Here is a 21,247-nt window from a genome sequence, read left to right as displayed (position 1 = left end):
TGTGATGCCCCTGCACTGGACCAGTATCAAGGACCCTCAATCCTTACCACTAGCACCAGTGAGGGACGTGCACATTGGGAAGATGACAAGTACACACACAGTAAAGTACAATTTCCCTTAAGAGCACACAGAGATCTCAGTCAGTCTGGGGTTGGTTTCTCCCTCTTTCTCCAGATCCCCAATAAGACTCCCCACTGGCACAGCCTTAGGGTTAAGATGTCAGCCGAGTGGTCAAGCCAAAACCTCCAGCACCCTCTGTGTCCAACCAATGCTTCTTGCCCCTGGCCAAACAGCTGACACACACACACACACACACACTTTTTGATTTGATTTAGATACAAACACACAGCCACTCCTGGTGAAGGCTGGCACAGGTTCACTAGCTATGCCCCCTTCTGCCCAGTCTATAAGGTAGTAATCACCGCCAGCAACCACCCTTACTTATCAGTTACTACCAGGCCCTTACCAAAGGATGACCAATTCTACTGTGTAATGTTACTATTATCCAAATGGTAAGTGTGAACAACAGCAAGGCTATTGGAGTAGCCTATACAGTGTCACAAAATACATATGCAAGTACTCCAAGAGCTTAAATATCTCTAAACAAACCAGCCACAATTAAAAGCTTTAAATATATTTAATAATAAATAATAAAAGAACAAGACAATACTCAATAACTCAATACAGTGACAGCAGAGTTCAGAATCACAGGAAATATTTTAAAACATTGCAAGAAAGTCTCCTATAAATACGGAAAACATCTAAACTAATCTTACTATATTCCCATCTATCTCTGAGAGAGATTACAGTAATCTAGTACTTACTATTAGCAAGGCAAATGCAGATGAGAAGTGCTGAATGAATGTTTTCAGGTCCAAAGACAAGTGCAAAATGCATAGACTTTCTCTGAGAGAGAGTTTTTAAACTAATAACAACACATTACTGCTGGTTCACCTGGATAACATCACTCTTTTTCACCTCTGCCTTCAGTTCCCAGGCTAACAGAAACTTAAAATTTAGCACTTGTGTGTCAAAAATACTTATCTCTCAGAATTTGCCTAGAACTGGAAGTCGTAAAACAGTTAAACACTTTTACATTTGAAACCTGTAATTATTTCCGTTTTCAGACAACAGAAATAAATCTCTAGCTGTAGACATCCTGTCTTTTCGCTGAGATAACTCTTCACTTATTCTCTCACAGAGTTTGCAAGTTAACTCTGTATGTTCCAACTTCTACTATGAAAGCATACATTTGCACAGGCATGTAGTTTATATACATTTCTGTCCTTTTCCAATAGGGTGCACTGTGGTTACATTCCTGAAGCTCCATACATAACATATAGTTCAACACACACTTCTGCACCAGTAGTTTAATATACACATAACATATAGTCCACTTACATTTGTAAGAAAAGCCTATGGAACATATTAATATTCACAAATGACATATGATTATTTACAAAATTCAGATAGCTGGGCTGGCAGCCTCACAATTCTCTATGAATCATATTAATAGTTTCAAGTGACGTATAATTATTTGCAAAATTCCAGCTAGCTGGCTGGCAGCATTTTGGTTCGTCACCCCCCCCCCCCCCACGAGAACTCAAGCTAGTTTTTCAAGTGACCCTTGAGAGACGTTGCTTGATAGGGTTGAGCCTATCTGGGAATGCCTTACCCCATTCCCTGTCTTGAGATTCCAGCTGCCTTGGCATTGCTGACCCCAGTACCGTGCAGTACTGTCCTATCATATACCTGCAACCCTAGGCTCCACCACAGTAATTTGGGATTTTCCTGGCTGGCTCCCTATAGCCATAGATCATTATCAGACTCCTCCTGCCTACTACCACCAATACTCAGCACAAGGGCCTCCCTATCATGGTAAGAATTCATCATGTTAACGTGGTACAATTTGTGCTCCTGCCTAGTATTTCTACCATGTAGTTAACATTACTGACCTTCCTTACCACCTTGTAGGGTGCCTCCCAAGCTGCCTGCAGCTTCTTGTGTCTGACAGGAATGAGAACCATTACCTGCTGCCCTACAGCGTACTCTCTGGCTCGAGCATTCCTGTCATCCCAGACCTTTTTCTGCTGTTGGGCTTCTGCTAGGTTCTCCTGGGCCAAGCCCATGAGTTCCCTGAGCCTTGTCCTTAGGTTTAGGTTATATGCCACAACAGACTCCTTGTAGGATTCACACTCACCCTCCCACTCATCTTGAATTAAATTTAGAGGTCCCCTCACCCTATACCCATACAACTCAAAGGGTGAAATACCGGTGGATTCCTGGGGCACCTCTCTGTAAGCAAACAACAGATGGAGCAAATATTTGTCCCACTCCCTTTTAAACTGGTCTGCAAATACCCATAGCATCGTCTTGAGTGTAGAGTTTAACCTCTCAACAAGATCATTAGTATGGAGATGGTATGGACAGTACCTCCACAGATGAGCCAGCAGGTCTGACATGAAATTGGCACCTGTGTCAGTCAGTATTTCTTTTGGAAAAAGTACCCTGCTGAAAATCTCTAACAAAGTATTTGTAACCTTTTCTGCCTCAATGGAGGACAGAGCCACTGCCTTAGGGCATCTGGTAGCATAATCTACTATCATTAGGATATACTTTTTCCATGTGGAACTTGGGGTACACAGAGGCCCCACAATATCCATAGCTACCCTTTGAAATGGCTCCTCAATCACAGGCAAAGGCATCAAAGGAGCTTTCACCTCGTCTCCTGCCTTGCCTACCTTTTGGCACTGCTCACAGGTCCTGCAGTACCCTGTTACATCTCTGGAAATCCCAGGCCAATAAAAGTTCTGCATAATACGTCTCTTTGTATGTTTTATGCCTATATGACTTGCAAAGGGAATATCATGGGCTATGGCTAGGAGTGCCACATGGTAGGCTCTGGGCGCTACCAACTGCTGTATTCTCTCACACTCTAGTCCTCCCTCAGGGGTCCACTCTCTATACAGTAACCCTTTGTCCCAGTATACAGATTCCCTTTTCCCTTGAAAATCAGGTGCCTCACTAGTTACCTCTCTCACACCTTGTAATGTAGGATTTGAGAGCTGAGCCTGTATCAACTCTCTCTTCACAACCCTTCCCAGCTCCCCTACCACAGGATGTCTGGTATCCTCTGACAGTGGTGCCTCACTGTCAGCCTGGGTACTACTACTCACCTCTGCCCTTGAAGTCACTCTATCCAAGGGAACATCAGTACCCACAAGCAGCTGTGGCTCACCTTCAGTTTCACTGCTACAGAGTAGCTCCCTCCCTGAAGTAATAACCTCACCAGTCCTGGCTGCAAGTGTGCAGTCTGTTTGAGTCTCCCCCAGGCTAACAGACCCATATGCTTGTCTCCAAGCCTGACTGCGTGTAACTGCATGAACACATGGTACTGCATTATCCAAATCATTCCCTATTGGGACATCTGCAGTGTGGTAGTTTGGTAACTTCATTGTCTCAAGACAACCTACTGCTGGCATTTTGTCATTCCCACTTACTGGCTCTCCCACGTTTTGTTCCCCACCTTGTTCCGTGTACATCTATATGCTACATGGCACCAGTGAGGGATGTGCACATTGGGAGGATGACAAGTACACACACAGTAAAGTACAATTTCCCTTAAGAGCACACTGAAATCACAGCCAGTCTGGGTCAGTTTTTTGTCTCTTTCTCCAGATCCCCAATAAGACTCCCTACTGGCACAGCTACAGGGTTAAGATCTTGGCAGAGTGGTCAAGCCAAAACCTCCAGCACCTGCTCTGTCCAACCAGTGCTTCGTGTCCCTGCCCAAGTAGCTGACACACACACACACACACACACACACACACACACACACACACACACACACACACACACACACTTTTGAGATTTGATTTATATACAAACACACAGACACTCCTGGGGAAGGCTGGCACAGGTTCACTAGCTATGCCCCTTTCTGCCCAGACTATAAGGTAGTAATCACTGCTACCAACCACCCTTACTTATCAGCTACTAGCAGGCCCTTACCAAAGGGTGACCAATTCTACTGTGTAATGTTACTATTATCCAAATGGTAAGTGTAACCAACAGCAAGGCTATTGGAGTGGCCTATACAGTATCACCAAATACATATGCAAGTACTCTAAGAGCTTAAATGTCTCTAAACAAACCAGCCACAATTAAAAGGTTTAAATATATTTATCAATAATAAAAAAACAATAATAAAAGAACAAGACAATACTCAATAACTCAATATAATGACAACAGAGTTCAGAATCACAGGAAATATTTTAAAACATAGTAGGAGAGTCTCTCAAATACAGAAAACATCTAAACTAATCTTACTACATTCCTAACTATCTCTGTAATCTAGTACTTACTATTAGCAAGGCAAATACACATGAGAAGTGCTGAATGGATGTTTTCAGGTCCAAAGACAAGTACAAAATGCACAGACTTTCTCTGAGACATAGATCTTAAATTAATAACAATATATTACTGATGGGTCAACTGGATGACATCACTCTTTGTCACCTCTGCCTTTAGTTCCCAGGCTAACAGAAACTTAATATTTTGCATCTCTGTGTCAAAAATACTTATCTCTCAGAAGTTTGCCTAGAACTGGAAGTCATAAAACTTTTACATTTAAAACCTGTAATTATTTCTGTTTCCAGACAATAGAAAGAAACCTCTAGCTGCAGACATCCTGTCTTTTTACTGAGATGAACACAATCGTAAAACCCTTCACTTATTTCCTCAGAGTTTGCAAGTTAACTATGTATATTCCAACTTCTACTATGAAAACATACATTTGCACAGGCATATAGTTATATACATTTTTGTCCTTTTCCAGTAGGGTACACTGTGGTGACATTCTTGCAGCTGAGCACATAAAGAATAGTTGTGTAAAATCTTACCATAACCATAGATGTCCTTCTCTTCCATGTTGCAGTATTCAGTAAGTGTTCAGTAAGAAAATTGGAAAACAAAAATGAATCAGCTGGACCGCTTTGTTCAGAGCTCGTGCTACGAAGCGACATGATGGTAGATAAGTAAATGTCCAGATAAATAAACAGGTAGGAATAAGACTGAATAAACAAAATCCAACAGCAAAAAACATACGAAAGCAAGCAATTCTGCCCAAAAACACACCAACAGTCAGATTCCACTAACGCTCTTTATTTCATCAACGATCTGGTACCTCGGCCATTCGCCTTCAAAGGATCACATTTCAAGTTTCAAAATGAACTCATTTTATACTATTTAACTAATTAGTTGATTAATCATGTGTAATGCCCTAGGTCTCTTCTGTAATGGAGACAGGCATCAAGGAGCATTTAGATTGGTACAGTCTGTGAGGGGGAATGGTGGGTGGGAAGGAATACTGCAAAATGGAAGAGAAGGACATCTATGGTTATGGTAAGATTTTACACAACTATTCTGTGCCCTTCTATTCCTATGTTGCAGTATTCTTGGTGTGGAAGAGTACCACAGCTTAGTGTGATGACAGGGTGGCAGATGCAGAAGATGATTCTACAAAGCCTTGTAGGACTGCCCTGGCAAATTGGGCATTATACATGTCACCTTTGGCAGCCTATCCGGTTGGGTCATCTACATTGCCTGCTTAGCTTCAAGTTCTGAGGATTGTGCGTGCAGACATCACACATAAGGTCCCTGGTTTATGGCCCTAAGTGTGACGCCCCACGCAGCTGCAACAGCCAAGCTGAAGCTTTTGTATAGGAGCCGACATACGGGTCATCTGAAGGTAGGAAATCCCACACCAAGAATACTGCAACACAAGAATAGAAGGACATCATACAGTTCAACACACACTTCTGCACCAGTAGTTTAATATACACATAACATGTAGTTCTCTTACATTTGTAAGACAAGCCTATGGATCATATTAATATTCACAAATGACATATGATTATTTACAATTCCAGATAGCTGGGCTGGCAGCCTCACAATTCTCTATAAATCATATTAATATTTTCAAGTGACATATATTTATTTACAAAATTCTAGCTAGCTGGGTTGGCAGCATTTCGGTTTGTCACAATGACAAAGTTTACTTTGACTTTGATAAACTATTATATCAAATAAAATTTTTTGGAACCCCCTTGCTACATCTTTCAAAATGTCTGTTTACCTGATTTTCCTGAGGCTGTGGAGTTAAAGAATACCTTAGAAAATTTGGAAAAGGAGAGCTAAGATATTCCCTGCATCAGATTACCCTTCATCATACCTTTTTTTTATCACCTCTGCAACAGAGGAGCCAACAACTAAATCTTGCTCCAAAAGGGAATTTAAAATCTCCTTTTTAATATCATTTGGGAGGTTCTGGGAATACAGCCATGCAAACCTCCTCAAAATGGTACTTATGGTCATAACCCTGGAAGAATTATCAAAGCATACATGCACTGTAAACAATGAGTAGTGACCTGTAATATACAAGAAACTAAATTATTTACAGCAGACTTTTCCTCACAAGAAGAAACTGCAGATAAAACACTCCTCATACTTTCACAGAACAAACATTAACATACGAGTCTGACAATTCAAAATTCTGAAAATCAAAGTTGCAGAAGTATACATTTTTTCTCATCTTTATCAATAATTTTCCCACCCTTATCTGAAAGAGTAGGATTGGAAATAACTAAGTGTTTAGCAGTAGTGGGATCAACAAAAGGTCAAGTTTGGCAATACTGTATAAAAACTTAAAAGATTGAGGAGCTCATAGTATTTTCTGAGGGACTGAAACATCAGCAGTTTCCCATTGAAAAGACTGGCACATTCTATCAATGGTCTCAGAAAAAGATATCCCCAAGGGGAAAAATCAGAAACTGAGCTCTCCTCATCAGAAATGTGGGGAGAAAACCTTGCATCTGCTCTTTCAATTCCTTCAACTTCCTTTTCAGATTCAAAATCTTAAACCTTTTCATGAAAAGCAGTATCACTCTTTCTTTCTTATACCAGAAACTACTTTACAAGAAGGATCAATAGCCTGAAGTAAACTCTAAGCCAGACCCAGTAAATATACCAGAAACTACTTTACAAGAAGGGTCAATAGCCTGAATTAAACCCTAAGCCAGACCCAGTAAACTCCCAAAGAATTTTGAGGAGTAGACAGATGGTTATAGTTTTCTGTCTCTTTTTGACAAGAAATATGGGGCTATCTGTATTGATAATGGCAGCAGCAACTTCCCCCATGGGATGGGCACAGCATTCTGACCCAACAGGGAAAAACTGCCTGTTCCCTTTCCCAGGACTGACAAAAATGTCTCTCTCCATAAGTTAAAGAAAAGGATTTACGAGCATTATTATGATATTCAGCACAAAAAAGATTCTAATGCTCTGTACAAACACACAAAAATAAGCCCAAAAGCAGATTTCACTTTCTTTGTACTTCAGCAAGTTAAAAAAGTGAGAGGGGGGGATATGGGAAGAGAAGACTGAATACAAGGAATTATGGTGGCAATTAACTTTGCAGGCCACCACTCCACCAGGACTTAATGACTATATTTCCATAGCCCCTATATTAAAAAGGAGCGCTGCTAAATTATAAAGGAAACTGCTTCTATTTGTTTTTATGCTTATAGTGTTATGACAGGAACCACTAGAGGGTGCAAGAAGTTTATGGGAAGGTTTTAGTATTAACAAATAAATTAACTCTTTAACCTATTTTAACCAGTTTTTACATTTGTTAATGTTTTTATGAGATAAATATTTTTAAGGTGTCCAATATTATTCATGGCTTTATCTTGTCACCTGCTTTCACTTTTTTTCTTTTATTTTTTGTACCTTCTTAGCATTTTAAGCAGTTGTTCATTCCCTAAGTGCAATTAGTTATGTTAAATAGAGAATATTCATTGGTGGTGGTTTTAATTAGAGAAACTCATAGAGATGAGGCTGGGATTAGATATTGGTTGGGTTGACTTAATATTCTTTGTATCTGATGAAGTCTGACTAAATACGATGAAAACACTGTATTTTGAATTGCGTTTATGCCCTTTAATTCACAATAAAACCAGCTTGTGTTTTATTTTCGAGCTGTGCTGATTTTCTACTTTCCATGGTGCCTTGAGTGGGTTCCGGTTCAAGTTTTACTTTTGGGTACCAGTTCAAGATTTTTTTGGACTTAATTTTTTTTGGTTGTTTTTCTCGAACATGGAGAAGGAAAATGCTAGCTCGAGTGACTGCAGGAGTGGGATGGATGAAGTGGGCCAAACGAGGAAACTGATTTGCTAGCTCACCGAATTGATTGACCTCTCGACTCCTCTTAGCCAATCTATGATTGAATTGGCTACTAAGGCCCGAAATGGGTGGTGACAAGAAGTTTTGAATGCTGGTGATAGTGATGTAAGAGGAAACAATGGCGGACGCGATGTACGACTGAAGCAAGGCGTTCCTTTGAATGGAAACGGAAATGAATCGAGATGAGGACTATTTTCGTACACCAAGTGTTTTGAAAGGAATGGGACACTCTCAAGTCCGAGGAACAAACCGGAATTACTGACTATTTCACCCAGGCAATGTTGTAAAGATGCCTTAGGGACAGTACAAAATACGGCAAGTAAAACAGACTTGAAAGACTGGTTTCAACTGTCATGTTTTTCTAAAGTTACAGAAAAAATAGGAACTGTACCACCAATGACTGATTCATACAACACTAAATTAAACAAAATGTCCAGCTTAATGTTGAAATACAGAATGTTAGATACTGAGAATGCCTATTTAAGGCAATGTACTACTGAAGGGGTTGTGCCAAAGGGCTTGCAAGTACGGAAGTTTCCTAACAATGTTGAAAGTGGTAGTTTATTGCATAAAGAACTCATTGAAATTTTTAATAAATGTGGTTTAGATGTTCTTAAAGCTATGATTAAGGACAATGAAAGAATTAAGGAGAGGCTTCAGATGGAACTAGAAGAGACAAATGAATTTATAAAAAATGACTTGATATTTGCTATAGCTTCTGAGAAAGACAAGTACTACAACATTAGGGTACGCATTGATGAGAAATGTAATGAACTAATACAGAGAAAACTGAAGAAGTTGGAAAGGGATATTAATGAATACAAGACCACCACCAATTTCCCATTACCTAGGACAAACAGGAAAAAATAAGGAGAAGTTTTTAACTATGAAAATGATGAGCGGCAAGGTGACAATAGGGATAAAGCTCACATTAGTGGCAATGTGGGAGACCTAGATGAGTTCTCAGAATACCCTACGCTGAGAAGGTCAGAAAGGTTAAAGAATAAAAACAACAGAAATTATCAACAGTAAAATTTTCATTGGGGAGGGTGGGAGAGTGAGATACTAAGGACAGAGCTTACCCCCTAACCCACCCCAGGTGACAGGATGACAAATACTATTCAAGGGGATGCTGATAATGAATTTAAATTTACTAAGGATGGTTTTACTATTTATAATTTTAGCAACATTATTTTAACAAACAAAATTTTAGTCTTTTATCAAAAGGATTAAAGTTTATCCCCAAGAAGAAAAGAGACTTGGCTAAAATGTGAATGGACCTTAAAGTATTTATTAGGAAAATTAATTAGGCATAATGTTGCCACAACAGAATAAAAATACAACCACTACATGTACTAAGAGTACATACAATCCCTCCACCTACCCTCAGTTGAAAAAATTTGAATGTATTGTGGAGAACAAACTTAGAGAAGAACACAGGAAGATTAAATACAAGGCAAATCTAAGTGCAGAAGAGAGAAATGCCTTAAATGAACGGAGAGGAAATAAAGAAATAAGGGTTATGAAACCCAACAAGGGAGGGGTATTGTAATGATGGGCTCAATCACTTATGAGGGTAAAATGAATGAGGTTTTAAAAGACACTAATAAATATGCTAGTGTTTCTATCAATGAAATTAACATAGCATATAGGAAAATAGATGTTGTCTTGGATGATATGCTCTGGGAAGGTCTGATTGACCAAAAAACGTACAATTATTTAAAAGTGACAAAGCCAAAAATACCCACAATATTTGGAATCCCTAAAGTCCACAAGGCCGAGTTAAACCCACCCTTGAGACCAACAGTGTCAGCAGATGGATACAAGACTTTACCCTTGGCAAAATTTGTTGATGCTAAACTTAAAAAACTGTGTTTTAAGAGAAGTGATCCTGAGAGACTCATGGGATTTCTTAAGGGATATAAAAGATGAACTACACATGATGATACATATTTCATGACAGTAGATGTAGTGGACCTGTTTTCTAGCATCCTACAAAATGACGGGATGAAAATGTTGGAAGAAATAATTTTTGAAGATGGTGAACTCACTAGAAATGAACAGACAGTCTGAATTTAATTGATTTAGTTTTAAGGTACAACTTCATATTTCTTAAGGGTGAGTTTTACCAGCAAATACAAGGAGTGGCAATGGGAGTAGCCTGCCCCCCAACTTATGCAAACAATGTTGGCTAAATGGGAAGAGAAATTTGTATTATGGTCCAAATATTCAGACCAATGGAACCTCTATAGGAGGTTCCTTGATGACATAGGTATTTTATGGAAAGGTGGGTTGGAGGTTTTAGAAGAATTTTTAGATTATTTAAACAGTATGACGTTTTTAAAATTTACACAAAGTCAGTAGGGAAAAGCTGCAGTTTCTTGACTTCGAGATTTGCATGAAGAATAACAGGTTTAGTTCAAAGATCTTTAGAAAGAAAACATTTTCCACTTCCTTCCTGCACTTCAATAGTGCGCATCCTGCCCACTATAAGAGGAACATCATTAAGGGACAATACGTCTGGGCTAGCAGGATGGTATCTGAGAATGCAGACTTTGAAGAAGAAAGTAACTTACTTGAACTTATATTTAAGTCTAGAGGCTACCCTGGTAGCTTGATTACAGAAGCTAGAAAAGAAGTTGCAAAAGGTAGAAAGTCAAAGTTTAAACCAATCCCGGGTATACCACATGATACATCACCAGTGCAAACTAGGGAGGAGGAACATTTTAGTAAGACATTACTGTTGGAATTTAATGCCAGTTCAGGGCCTGTAAGAAAGGTAATTGAAAATGAATGTATGAACTTTATTAGCTTTACTGACTTGGTGACATTCCTAAACAGCCCCTCAAAGTGGTTTACAGAAATTCTCAAAATATAAAATGTCTTTTAGAAAATGTTCAAACCAATGGAAGTGTAGGAATGAAAAGAAGAGGAACATACAAATGTGGAAGATGCACCCAATGTGTGCACATTACCAATAAGGAGAAAGTTTTCATAGCAAGTAGAAACAAATGGATTGAAAGTACACAATTTTACAACTGTGACTCAGGTGGGCTTATATATTTGGTTTTGTGTGGGGAATGCGAATCCTTCTACATCAGAAAGACAGAACGTAAGTTAAGGAGAAGGATTTACGAGCTTTATTATGATATTCAGTGCAAAAAAATTCTAATGCTCTGTACAAACACACAAAAACATACCCAAAAGCAGATTTCACTTTCTCTTTGTAAGCAAGCAAGTTAAAAAAGAAGTGAGAGGGGGGCTATGGGAAAAGAAGACTGAATACAAGGAGTTAAGGTGGCAATTAACTTTGCAGGCCACCACTCCACCAGGACTTAATGACTATATTTCCATAGCCCCTATATTAAAAATGAGAGCTGCTAAATTATAAAGGAAATTGCTTCTGCTATTTGTTTTTATACTTATAGTGTTGTTATCAGAGGAACCGCAAAGTAAGACAGCCCCTGCCTGTATGGCAACTGCAAGGTGCCAAACAAATTCAGTTCAAAGAACATACAGACCAGCAGACTGTGGCAAACAGAATAAATTTAATATAGTGCTAAAAAGCACATAACAAAGAGATTATTAGGCATAACACATCCCATTCTCTTAAACAGTCAGCAGTTGAGGCTTAAAATATTAATACAAGTAGTATTTAAAGGTGCTCATTCAATCCAGAAGAAAATAAACCCAATTTAATAATCCATTTCTTCTCCATATTGTTAAGGGTCTGTTGCCATCCAAACTTGTTAGATCTACTGCCCCTGATCTGATCAATAATAGTGAAATAGAAGGACGCATTACTATGTACAACATTATGTTTATAAAGAGCATTGGTAACTTTCTGGTGTCTTGCATCACTAAGATGCTCTGCAATCCTAAATTTGACCGGACGTGAAGTCTGACCAATATAAAATGCAGAGCAACTGCACGTGGCCAGATAAATGACCCAATCAGTTTTGCAATTAGCAAAAAAAGAAATGCAATGGACATCACTAAATTATAAAGGAAAATGGTTCTGCTATTTGTTTTATGCTTATAGTGTTATCAGAGGAATCACTAGAGGGTGCAAGAAGTTTATGGGAAGGTTTTAGTATTAACAAATTAATTATTTAAGCTATTTTAACCAGTTTTTACAATTTTTAATGTTTTTATGAGATAAATATTTTTAAGGTGTGCAATATTATTCATGGTTTTATCTTGTCACCTGCTTTCACTTTTTTATCTTTTATTTTTTGCACCTTCTTAGCATTTTAAGCAGTTCTTCGTTCCTTAAGTGCAATTAGTTATGTTAAATAGAGAATATTCATTGGTGGTGGCTTTAATTAGAGAAACTCATAGAGATGTATATATATTGGTTGGTTTGACTTAATATTCTTTGTATCTGATGAAATCTGACTAAAAATGATGAAAATGCTGTATTTTGAATTGCATTTATGCACTTTAATTCACAATAAAACCAGCTCGTGTTTTATTTTTGAGCTGTGCTGATTTTCTTTTTTTCATGGTGCCTTGACTGGGTTCTGGTTCAAGTTTTACTTATGGGTACCAGTTCGAGTTTTTTGGACTTATTTCTTGTTTAATACAGTAACATTTGTGTGTGCTTGAACTCTGTAACTTTGAACATGTTTTCCTGTAAACAATAAAACAAAATTATTGAACCAATGACAAAAGTACCCATTTCAGAACATTTCATCCATAAAAGGCCACTCAAACTGCTGCCATTTCAATCCACCAATAACCATAGGCCACAATTATGGTCACTTTATTGACTGTGTACACATCACATGTCTAATGGTGATAAAAATGGCCACAGCAAAGTATTCCAGTTTGCTTTACAAATATGCTCATTAGTCCTGCAGACAGCCTAATGACTTTTTAACTTTATCAACTCAGCAGAGTCAGACATTTTTATCCACATATATTACCAAGCCCCACAAATACAACTGCATCCTTCTCAGATGTCTGTGTCCCACAGTTAATAATAATAATGACCAAAGTAAAATATTTCAAATTTGTTTCACACTCACACACAGTAACTGAAGTATTCCAACTTAATTTACACAGACACACACACACAACCAGCTTCTCAAAGCTCCTAATTCCATCCACTCTGTAACAATGCACATGTTCTCTCTCAAAGACCTGGCCTACATCAATACTCCAACAAACAAAAGCACACAGTGGATTTTGTTCTCTGAAAAAGCACCCATATATGCTTATGGATTCCCATTTCCTGCATAGCAGCTCTTCCTGTGGAGGAGTGGAACCTATGCTTCCTCTTCCTGCACATTGGTAAAATGGAGAAAGATGTTCACGCTATAGCTGCCAGCTGATAAAATCGTTTTGTGGGGAGATATGGACCGCCCTGATGCTATCAGCCCTGGGTGAACTCCTGTTTCGCCCCTATTATAATTTTGTCACTGTTCTTGAGGAAATCTCTCTGCAGTAATAAAAAAATGAAGATGGGGAATCTACGGATAAGTGGAGAAGATGAAGAACTAAAGGAATTAAAGCAGTATGAGATTTAGTGGAAGACTGTGAGGACAGTCAAGTAAATCTGAAATTTTTGGAGTGAGAAAGTCTTCCAGGAAAAATATTTTTTGAGGAAATGAATGGTTGAGACATCAGCAATTCATTACTGCTGTTAAATGCTAGTTAGCGCAGAAGGGGCTACTTCAAGACCTAGCGGTCTTGATGTCGAAACTGGGTGAAAGGAAAGAGAGAGAGTGAGGTGGAGGAGCCCCCCCTTGCAGTGAGGTCTTGTATTAAAAAAAAAAAAAGCTCAATTTCTCACAATATTATGGGCAGATGGAGAGAGTTAGGTTAAGACAGGCCACTGTTGAAGGGGTGTTTTTTTTTGTAGAACAGGAATAGAGAAATGCTAGAAAGATTGTCAAAGTTAAATTTGACACCAGTAGTATGAGATCAGTGACAGAAGTGGTTGCTTAGATAGTACAGAACTCTCATGCAATATGTAATATTGGAAGTTAGGAAATGGGTCTTACACGAGATGTGAGCATGGTCAGCCAGGTCGCATTCATATATTTTGGGACTGCAACCATGTTGCCCATTTAAGGAACAAGGTCACTGTGGAGCAGAAGTTATTTAAGGGAAGCCAATACCCAGGTATTAGAATTCTCTACACTTGGGACAAGGGGGGGGGGGGTTTGCAGGAAGAGGAGAAAGTGCAAATATTCATGTGGGTTTGAGTAAGGTGTGTTAATGCTAAAGGGTGGAAAGGAAGGGGACACGGAAACTGAATGAGTTGGCAGTAAGGAACATGCAAGTGACTCAGGAAGTTAGAAAGAAAAACTTTAACATAACTGCAGGAGGGTGAATTAGGTTACGTTATAGAGGGTGGGAGATAATTTTAACCAGATGATAGGGGGTTTTGTGATTCTTTGTTAAAACAACATGTTGCGAGGCTGTTACAGCAATGTTTCTCTGATCTTCAATTTATTTTATATGATCGATCAAGCAATTTTATACGTTATGTGGACAATCACTACGTGCTACATTGCTTTTATTATAAAATAAATAAAAGTAAACTAAAAAGCACTTGGGCATCAAAAGCAACAACTTTTCTAAGATGAATTTAGTGATCAAGATCCAGAATTTGCCTGCGAAAAGTTAGCACCATCATGAGGCATACATACACCAGAGCACAGGGATGACAAACACAAAAAAACAGACACGCTTATAATAACAGAAGCAAAAGTCCCAAAAGTTGCTAACTGCCAGTCTCCCAATGTCAGCTCTTTGAATTTTTTTTTTTTGGGGAACTGAAACAAGTCTAAATTTGTTGGATTTCATTTTCAATTATATCTGATTAAATGTCCTGTGAACAAACACCACAGAAGAAGGAGGAGGAGGAAATCAAGCGGTCAGCTTAAGGTTTGGAATATCTGGGTGTGACATGCTCGTCGGGTGAGACATGAGGTCCAAAGTCAGATCTAGGTTCCATGGTAGTTAAACCACGTGAGGTCATAGAAAGGGAAAACCAATTTGTCGAGGCCAGTACAGGGCAATGAGAATCACTGTGCTCTTTGACCTGGCATCTTTCTGCAGAAATTATGAAATCAATGGGGTTGGTTGGAATGCATAAAAGAGACTGGCAGGCCAGTGGGGAAATCAGGGCAAAGTAGTTGCTGCACTTGTTGTTTTGGGGAGAGGCAAAAAGATAGCAGCATGGCTGGCCCAATCGATGGAAAATCTTGTCCTCCACCTTCTCGATGAGGGACCACTCGTGTGGAAGTAGGATGCACCTTCTCAGCTTGTCTGCAATCATGCTGAATCTTCCCGGAATGTGCATCGCTAAAAGAAAGTGGTCTGAAGAGATTGCCCATTGTCAGATCTTGAGTGCTTCTCAACACAGTGGGTAAAGATCTGGTTTCCCCGTTTGTTGATATACCAGATGACTGACATGTTGTCCATCTGAACTGCAATCATCCCAGAGGGAAGAACATCTTGAAATGCTCGCAACACCAAGAGCACAGCTCTCAACTCTAGGGCATTTATATGCAAACTGGCATCTTCGGGGGGACCAAGTACCCTGGACTGTCTTCCCCAGATAATGCCCCCTCACCCTTTCTGGGAAGCATCCGTGGTCACTATGGCCTTGGGCTGTTAGGGAATGAATGGACAGCCATGGAGCAGCTGATTGTACTAGATCCACCAATAAAGATCTTTTTTGCAAGTGTTGGTAATTTTTATTTGGCATGACACTGACTGATGGAAGACTGACCATTGAGTAGCCAGCATCCACTGTAGGAGCCACATGCAAAACTTGGCCAACGGAACTAAGGTTATCACTGCAGCCATAAGACACAAGAGTGTGGAGGACTGTGAAGACTGAGACTGATGTACTGTCTACAACCATCTTGACCTGTGACCTTATAGTTAGAACTCGGAGTGGTGGAAGGCAAGCAATGGCCATCTGTGTTGAGCAGTGCTCCAATAAATTCCAATGTCTGAGTTGGTTGAAGTTGTGATTTGTTGTAGTTTATGGTTATTCTGAGGACAGCAGAGGTGTAGAGAACCAAATCTCGACAGTATGAGTGGACGCCTGGTCGGACCGGTAATGAGACAGTTGTCTAGGTAGGGAAACACCCAGAATCCCTATAGTCTGAGGTGTGCTGCTACTACCGCCATACATTTGAACACCCTGGGGGTTGTGGTGAGTCCAAAGGACAGTACTCTGAATTGGTAATGAATGGCTCCCAGATGGAACTGTATGTACTTCCTGGACCGCCTGTTCATCTTTATGTGACAGGGGACGTCCTGGAGCTCTATCGAGCGCATTCAGTCATCCTTGCCCACAAAAGGGAGAATGGACTGAACTGTGATCATCCTGAACTTGGTTTGACACACAGATTTGTTCAGATTTGTGAGATCCAAGATTGGTCTTCAGTCCCTTGTGTTTTTTGGCACTAAAAAGAACCTTGAGTAAGTTCCGGATCCTATCTGGCCTGGCGGGACCTCTTGGATGACTCTTTTTCTAGCAGCTTTTGAGTGAGTCTGAACCGCTGCTTGATCTCTCTGACTGGGTGAAACACTGGAGATTTTCCTAGGAATTGGGGGTGGAAGGGAAAATCGTATTATATAACCTCTGGATATATTCCTCTGCACCCAAGTATCTTTTGTTAATTCTAGCTAGGCTCTCTGGTGCAGGAACAAACTTCCCCCGTCTGTCTCCAGAGGTCGACAGACGGGCCTCCATTCAGGAGGGCTAGTAGGGTTTATCGAAGAAAGATTCTTGTGAACCCTAGTTTTGCGGGCCACCTCTGCCACGAGGGTGACGACCTCCACTGGAGTTGGCCCCTCTACCTTGGGGACTACTTTCTCTATCTGTGTCATGGAATGGACCTTGGGATTTTTTGAAACACATTTTCCGGCCACTCTGTTGATTTCTGGAGAAGAATCTCTGGGGGGCTGAAAAACCTATGCCCACAGCAGACAGTCTTACCATCTTTCTCACACCTGGACAGCATTTCTTTCACTTCAGGGCCAAAAACAGTAGTTCCCTCAAAGGAAGCATTGGCAAAATTGGACTTAAATGGCTCCGGAAAGTCAGGTAAGTGCATCCAGGCATGCCTCCTTATGAAAATGCATGAACCCACTGCTCTTGAGGTTTCTTCACTATGTTGGAAATTAACTTCATGGAGCTACTGGAAATAGCCTGTAGGGGTGCCAATGGAGAAGTTTCTGAATCCTTAACTTCTACAGATACAGTTCCTGAGTGAGTATTTGATAACTCTTTGGTCAAATCTCTCTGAAGTCTAACAAAATGTGCCATATAGCTCAATCATAATGCAAAGGGCACTGAAACAGAGACACGCTTCCCAGTCTGTCCATTGCCCGCATCTCCCTGTTGGGGAGATGGACAGTGGAACTCTCGTCAGCTAGTTCCTTCTTTATGGCCACGACATTGACCATGGCATCAACTGGAACCCCTTTTCCTCAAAACTGCCTGTACGTAGGTGGTGCTATTATCCTATCCGGTCTCCAAGGTATTGGGTAGATGGAGTCAGTCTCCTTCCATGCTTGCTTACAGATCATGTCTATGAGCTTGGCAGTGCAGTGGGCAGAGTCACCCAGGAAGTAGAGGGTCCTGTACCAAAAACCTCTAGAAGAATGGATTCCTCCGGCGTAGGGTTGGAGGATGTCCAGCCACCTCTCTGTTTCAGACTCTCTAGACATCTTCAGGAGGTGACCGTGGGGACCATTAGCCTTTGTCAAAATCCGTCTTTGGTGGTTAACTCCTGTGGGGAGTTCTAGGTGCTTCCTCTTGCACATCCTTTTCCTGGATGCTTCCTCAGTGGGATGATCTGCGGAAGTCTTGGAAGAGGACATCACAATTACCCAAGAGGAAACATGAGGTTTCGGTACAAGATGCCCCCGTGTAGGGAGCAGTTGAGGCTCCAGGTGCTGGGCATTATGGAATGGGTAGGATCCAAGTGGGAAGGCTCCATCAGAGCTGCCGAAGCAGAGAACACTCTCTTCACAGCCTCAAAGGCAGAGCTCGGACACAGAGAGAGGCTCTATTCTGAATCATCACCTCTCTCCGATCCGTCAGCACCGCCCCCTAGGACGAAGCCAGAGCCAAACTGTCCAGTGTAGAGGCACCAAGGAACAGAGATGGTTCTGAAAACTTCAGGATCGAATGCTGAACCCCGGATCCGGCAGGCAGGCTTCGGCTCCAAGAGCTCTCCTGATCTAAAAAGATAGGAGGTTTCAGAGAAGATGTCAGATCCGATGATATGGAGATCCTCAGATCTGTGACTGATGGATCCAGGCAACTGGGATCCTGGAACTCTAAGACAGCAGATAGTGTTAGAAGAGGAAATTTAAGGGGTGGTGTGGTGGAAGGTCGGACTACATGACTCAGATGAGTAGGCGCTGAAGGAAGACCAAACTACCTCTGAGCCGAAAGAATCTTTCTCACCACTCTCTCCACATCTTCTTCTGTAAGACTTCTAGAAGAAAGAGGAGAATAAATGGAGCAGGATGCTGGTCTCTGCAGAAAAGGAGATGGAAGCCTGTCTGGTACTGGGTCAACCAATGGACAGTATCTAGTGAGAGAACAAAAGAGAGTCTCCGAAGATTGAATCTGATCCGGTGGTTGTGTCTGATTTGACTTTGATAGAGCCAGAGCAATTGAACATGTTTTTTTGAGGTTGTAGGATCTGAAATAACAGTCGGATCCCGAAGTTTTGTCTTTTTCTATTCTGGGGTTGAGACTGGAAGTTTAGCAGTCCATTTCCTTGAAGAGTCAGAGGAGGACTTTGATGATGTGGACGGCTTTGACTTTGGAGACTGGGATATGGCTTCTCCAAAGGAAGGAAAGAAGATCTTTTAAAATTAATTTTTACATTCTGTTAATGCTCGTGGAATGAATCTGTGACAAATTGCGCAATCCTCCTGTAGGTGTAATGGACCCAGGCAGTATACTCAAAGGGAGTGTGCGTCTGCCTACGTCTGCATTTGGAACATTTTTTGAATCCTGCAGGTTTGTCACTCATCATTTCTACAATGACTAAAGATCAAAAATTTAAGGTGAGAATATAAAGAAAACAGTAAGTAACTTTTTTTTTTTTAAACAGGCTGAAGAAGGAAGGAGAAGGAATACCACCAATGGTAATCAGAATTATGACCAGGCTGTAAGAAAGAGGGTGAGTGAAGGAAAGTAAACAAAAAGATTACAACCCTCCAGTTCAACAGAGAAGGAGAAGCAAGGAAATACCAACAATGGTATGTTGGAAATACAACCAAGTTGTAAGGGCAAGAGAGAAAAGAAAAAGTTTGAAAATACAAACAGTAAAAACAGTAAGGGTTAAAAAGGTATAATGTAAACTATGGAGAAAAAACTGTTGATAGAGTTTTAAGAAAAAAAACTGTACTTATCTAATTGGCTCGAGAGAGATTGATAGACCGTGTCCATTAACTAGAAGTGAAAAACGACATCTGAGTTATTTGGCAAGGTGCACTGTTGGTAAAGGAGACGCTCGAAAGATCTGGTGGCTACGAGCTGTAGCACTGGCCAAGTCGGATCTGATGGATCAGATCTGAACCCATTTGTGAGGACAGAATTAAGGCTGACAATATCAGACTGACTATTACATAACAAACAGGAATAGTTAACCCACTTGTACTCCAGGGTTGTTTCAGATACAGTGATCCATACAGGTTCTGAAATTTACAAGACACTGTGTTCACAGCACCTTCTGTCCAAACTACTTACATGGGAAAATTAATAATCTCTTAATTATAGCACAGTCATTAAATGCACTCATTTGTCTTCAAGAAAATTAATGAGTTTACATTTCAGTATGTAACAAAATAAGGAAATATTTTTGAAGTAAACCCATGACGGCTCTTCATTTTTTCAACTACATAAAAGATCTGAGACATGACATCCCAGTGGAACTGCAGTATGCTTGAATATATTACCCATGCAATCAGTCACAGCAGTTGGAAAGTAAAACCTTGCCCAGGTGGACTGCATGCTCTCTAAGTGAGTACTGTGAAGAAAGGGATAATAAATCAAGCTTACAGGAAAGCCTAGAGTCCCAGTCTTTCAACTATTCTAGCAGTAGCTACACGTAGCATAGGGAAAGCATGAGAAATGAACAAAACAAAAAAGCTTTTTTTCCACACGATTCAGATTTTAATGTCACAGCTGTTTTTGTTTTCTAAACTTAACTTTCAAGCCTTCTTTTTTAAATTTCATTTTCAGACATATCCAAAAACTAAGACTAAAAAAGAACAACTACACCACTAGTTTATATCGTGTATGCTCATGCATGCATCTTAATGCATATACACCTCTTTGTTCTTTTTTTAAATAAAAGTGAAACATGACACAAGAGAAATCATAGTAATGTATATGTCCCTACCTAGCAATACAGGATAATCTTCTGCTTCCAGCCATGGGGTACAGAACTGAACATGTTTTAGCTGTAGTTGTTCGATCTGCTTCCCATAGTAATCTTTCAGAGGACCCTTTCCTGTAAAAAGCATAAGCAGACACAAAGTAAACAACCACATGCATGATGCTCCTGTAACTGCTATCCTTTAACTGCAGGTTACATTGCAACAATGCCTTGTTTTGCTGCTCTGGGTGCTGAGTATAATAAGCATTACAATTACAAGCATTTGTCAGTGTCGAAAATTGGCTTTAATAGCACTGATACTTAATTAGCATGTAATAATACAGAATGCTGTATGAGATGCAATGATTTGCTCTGGTTACTTTAAAATTCTGTAGTTAATAAACATTTTTTTTATTCTCCTCCTCCTTAACCACTCCTTAATACAAGCATTAAATGCCAGCAACTAAAGATATCATCTACAAATACACACAAGGCAAAGTACTCCTATGGTTCATAATGCCCAAGTGCCAGTTAATATAGAACTAGCTATCACTACTTTGCTGACAATGCAGCTCTGCACTCCACTACTCTGCACGTCTGAATAAACTGAACAAATGTCAACTTCTCAAAAA

The 21,247-nt window shown here is 40.1% G+C and overlaps 1 protein-coding gene across 1 annotated transcript in view; it reads right to left on the bottom strand.

Annotated features, from left to right (window-relative positions):
- ALG1 (ALG1 chitobiosyldiphosphodolichol beta-mannosyltransferase) overlaps positions 1 to 21,247 on the bottom strand; it is a 634,420-nt gene that overhangs the window by 167,493 nt on the left and 445,680 nt on the right. Inside the window, exon 10 of the mRNA XM_044089785.1 lies at positions 20,640 to 20,750. Within this exon, the coding sequence (XP_043945720.1) occupies positions 20,640 to 20,750 (111 nt within the window). The remainder of the gene's footprint in view (positions 1 to 20,639; positions 20,751 to 21,247) is intronic.

This window comes from Protopterus annectens, chromosome 12.part0 (genome assembly GCF_019279795.1).
Source record: "Protopterus annectens isolate FY-2018-M chromosome 12.part0, PAN1.0, whole genome shotgun sequence".
NCBI classification, from domain to species: Eukaryota; Metazoa; Chordata; order Ceratodontiformes; family Protopteridae; genus Protopterus; species Protopterus annectens.
The sequence above is the reverse complement of the archived record's forward strand: the minus strand, read 5'-3'. Positions and strand labels throughout refer to the sequence as shown.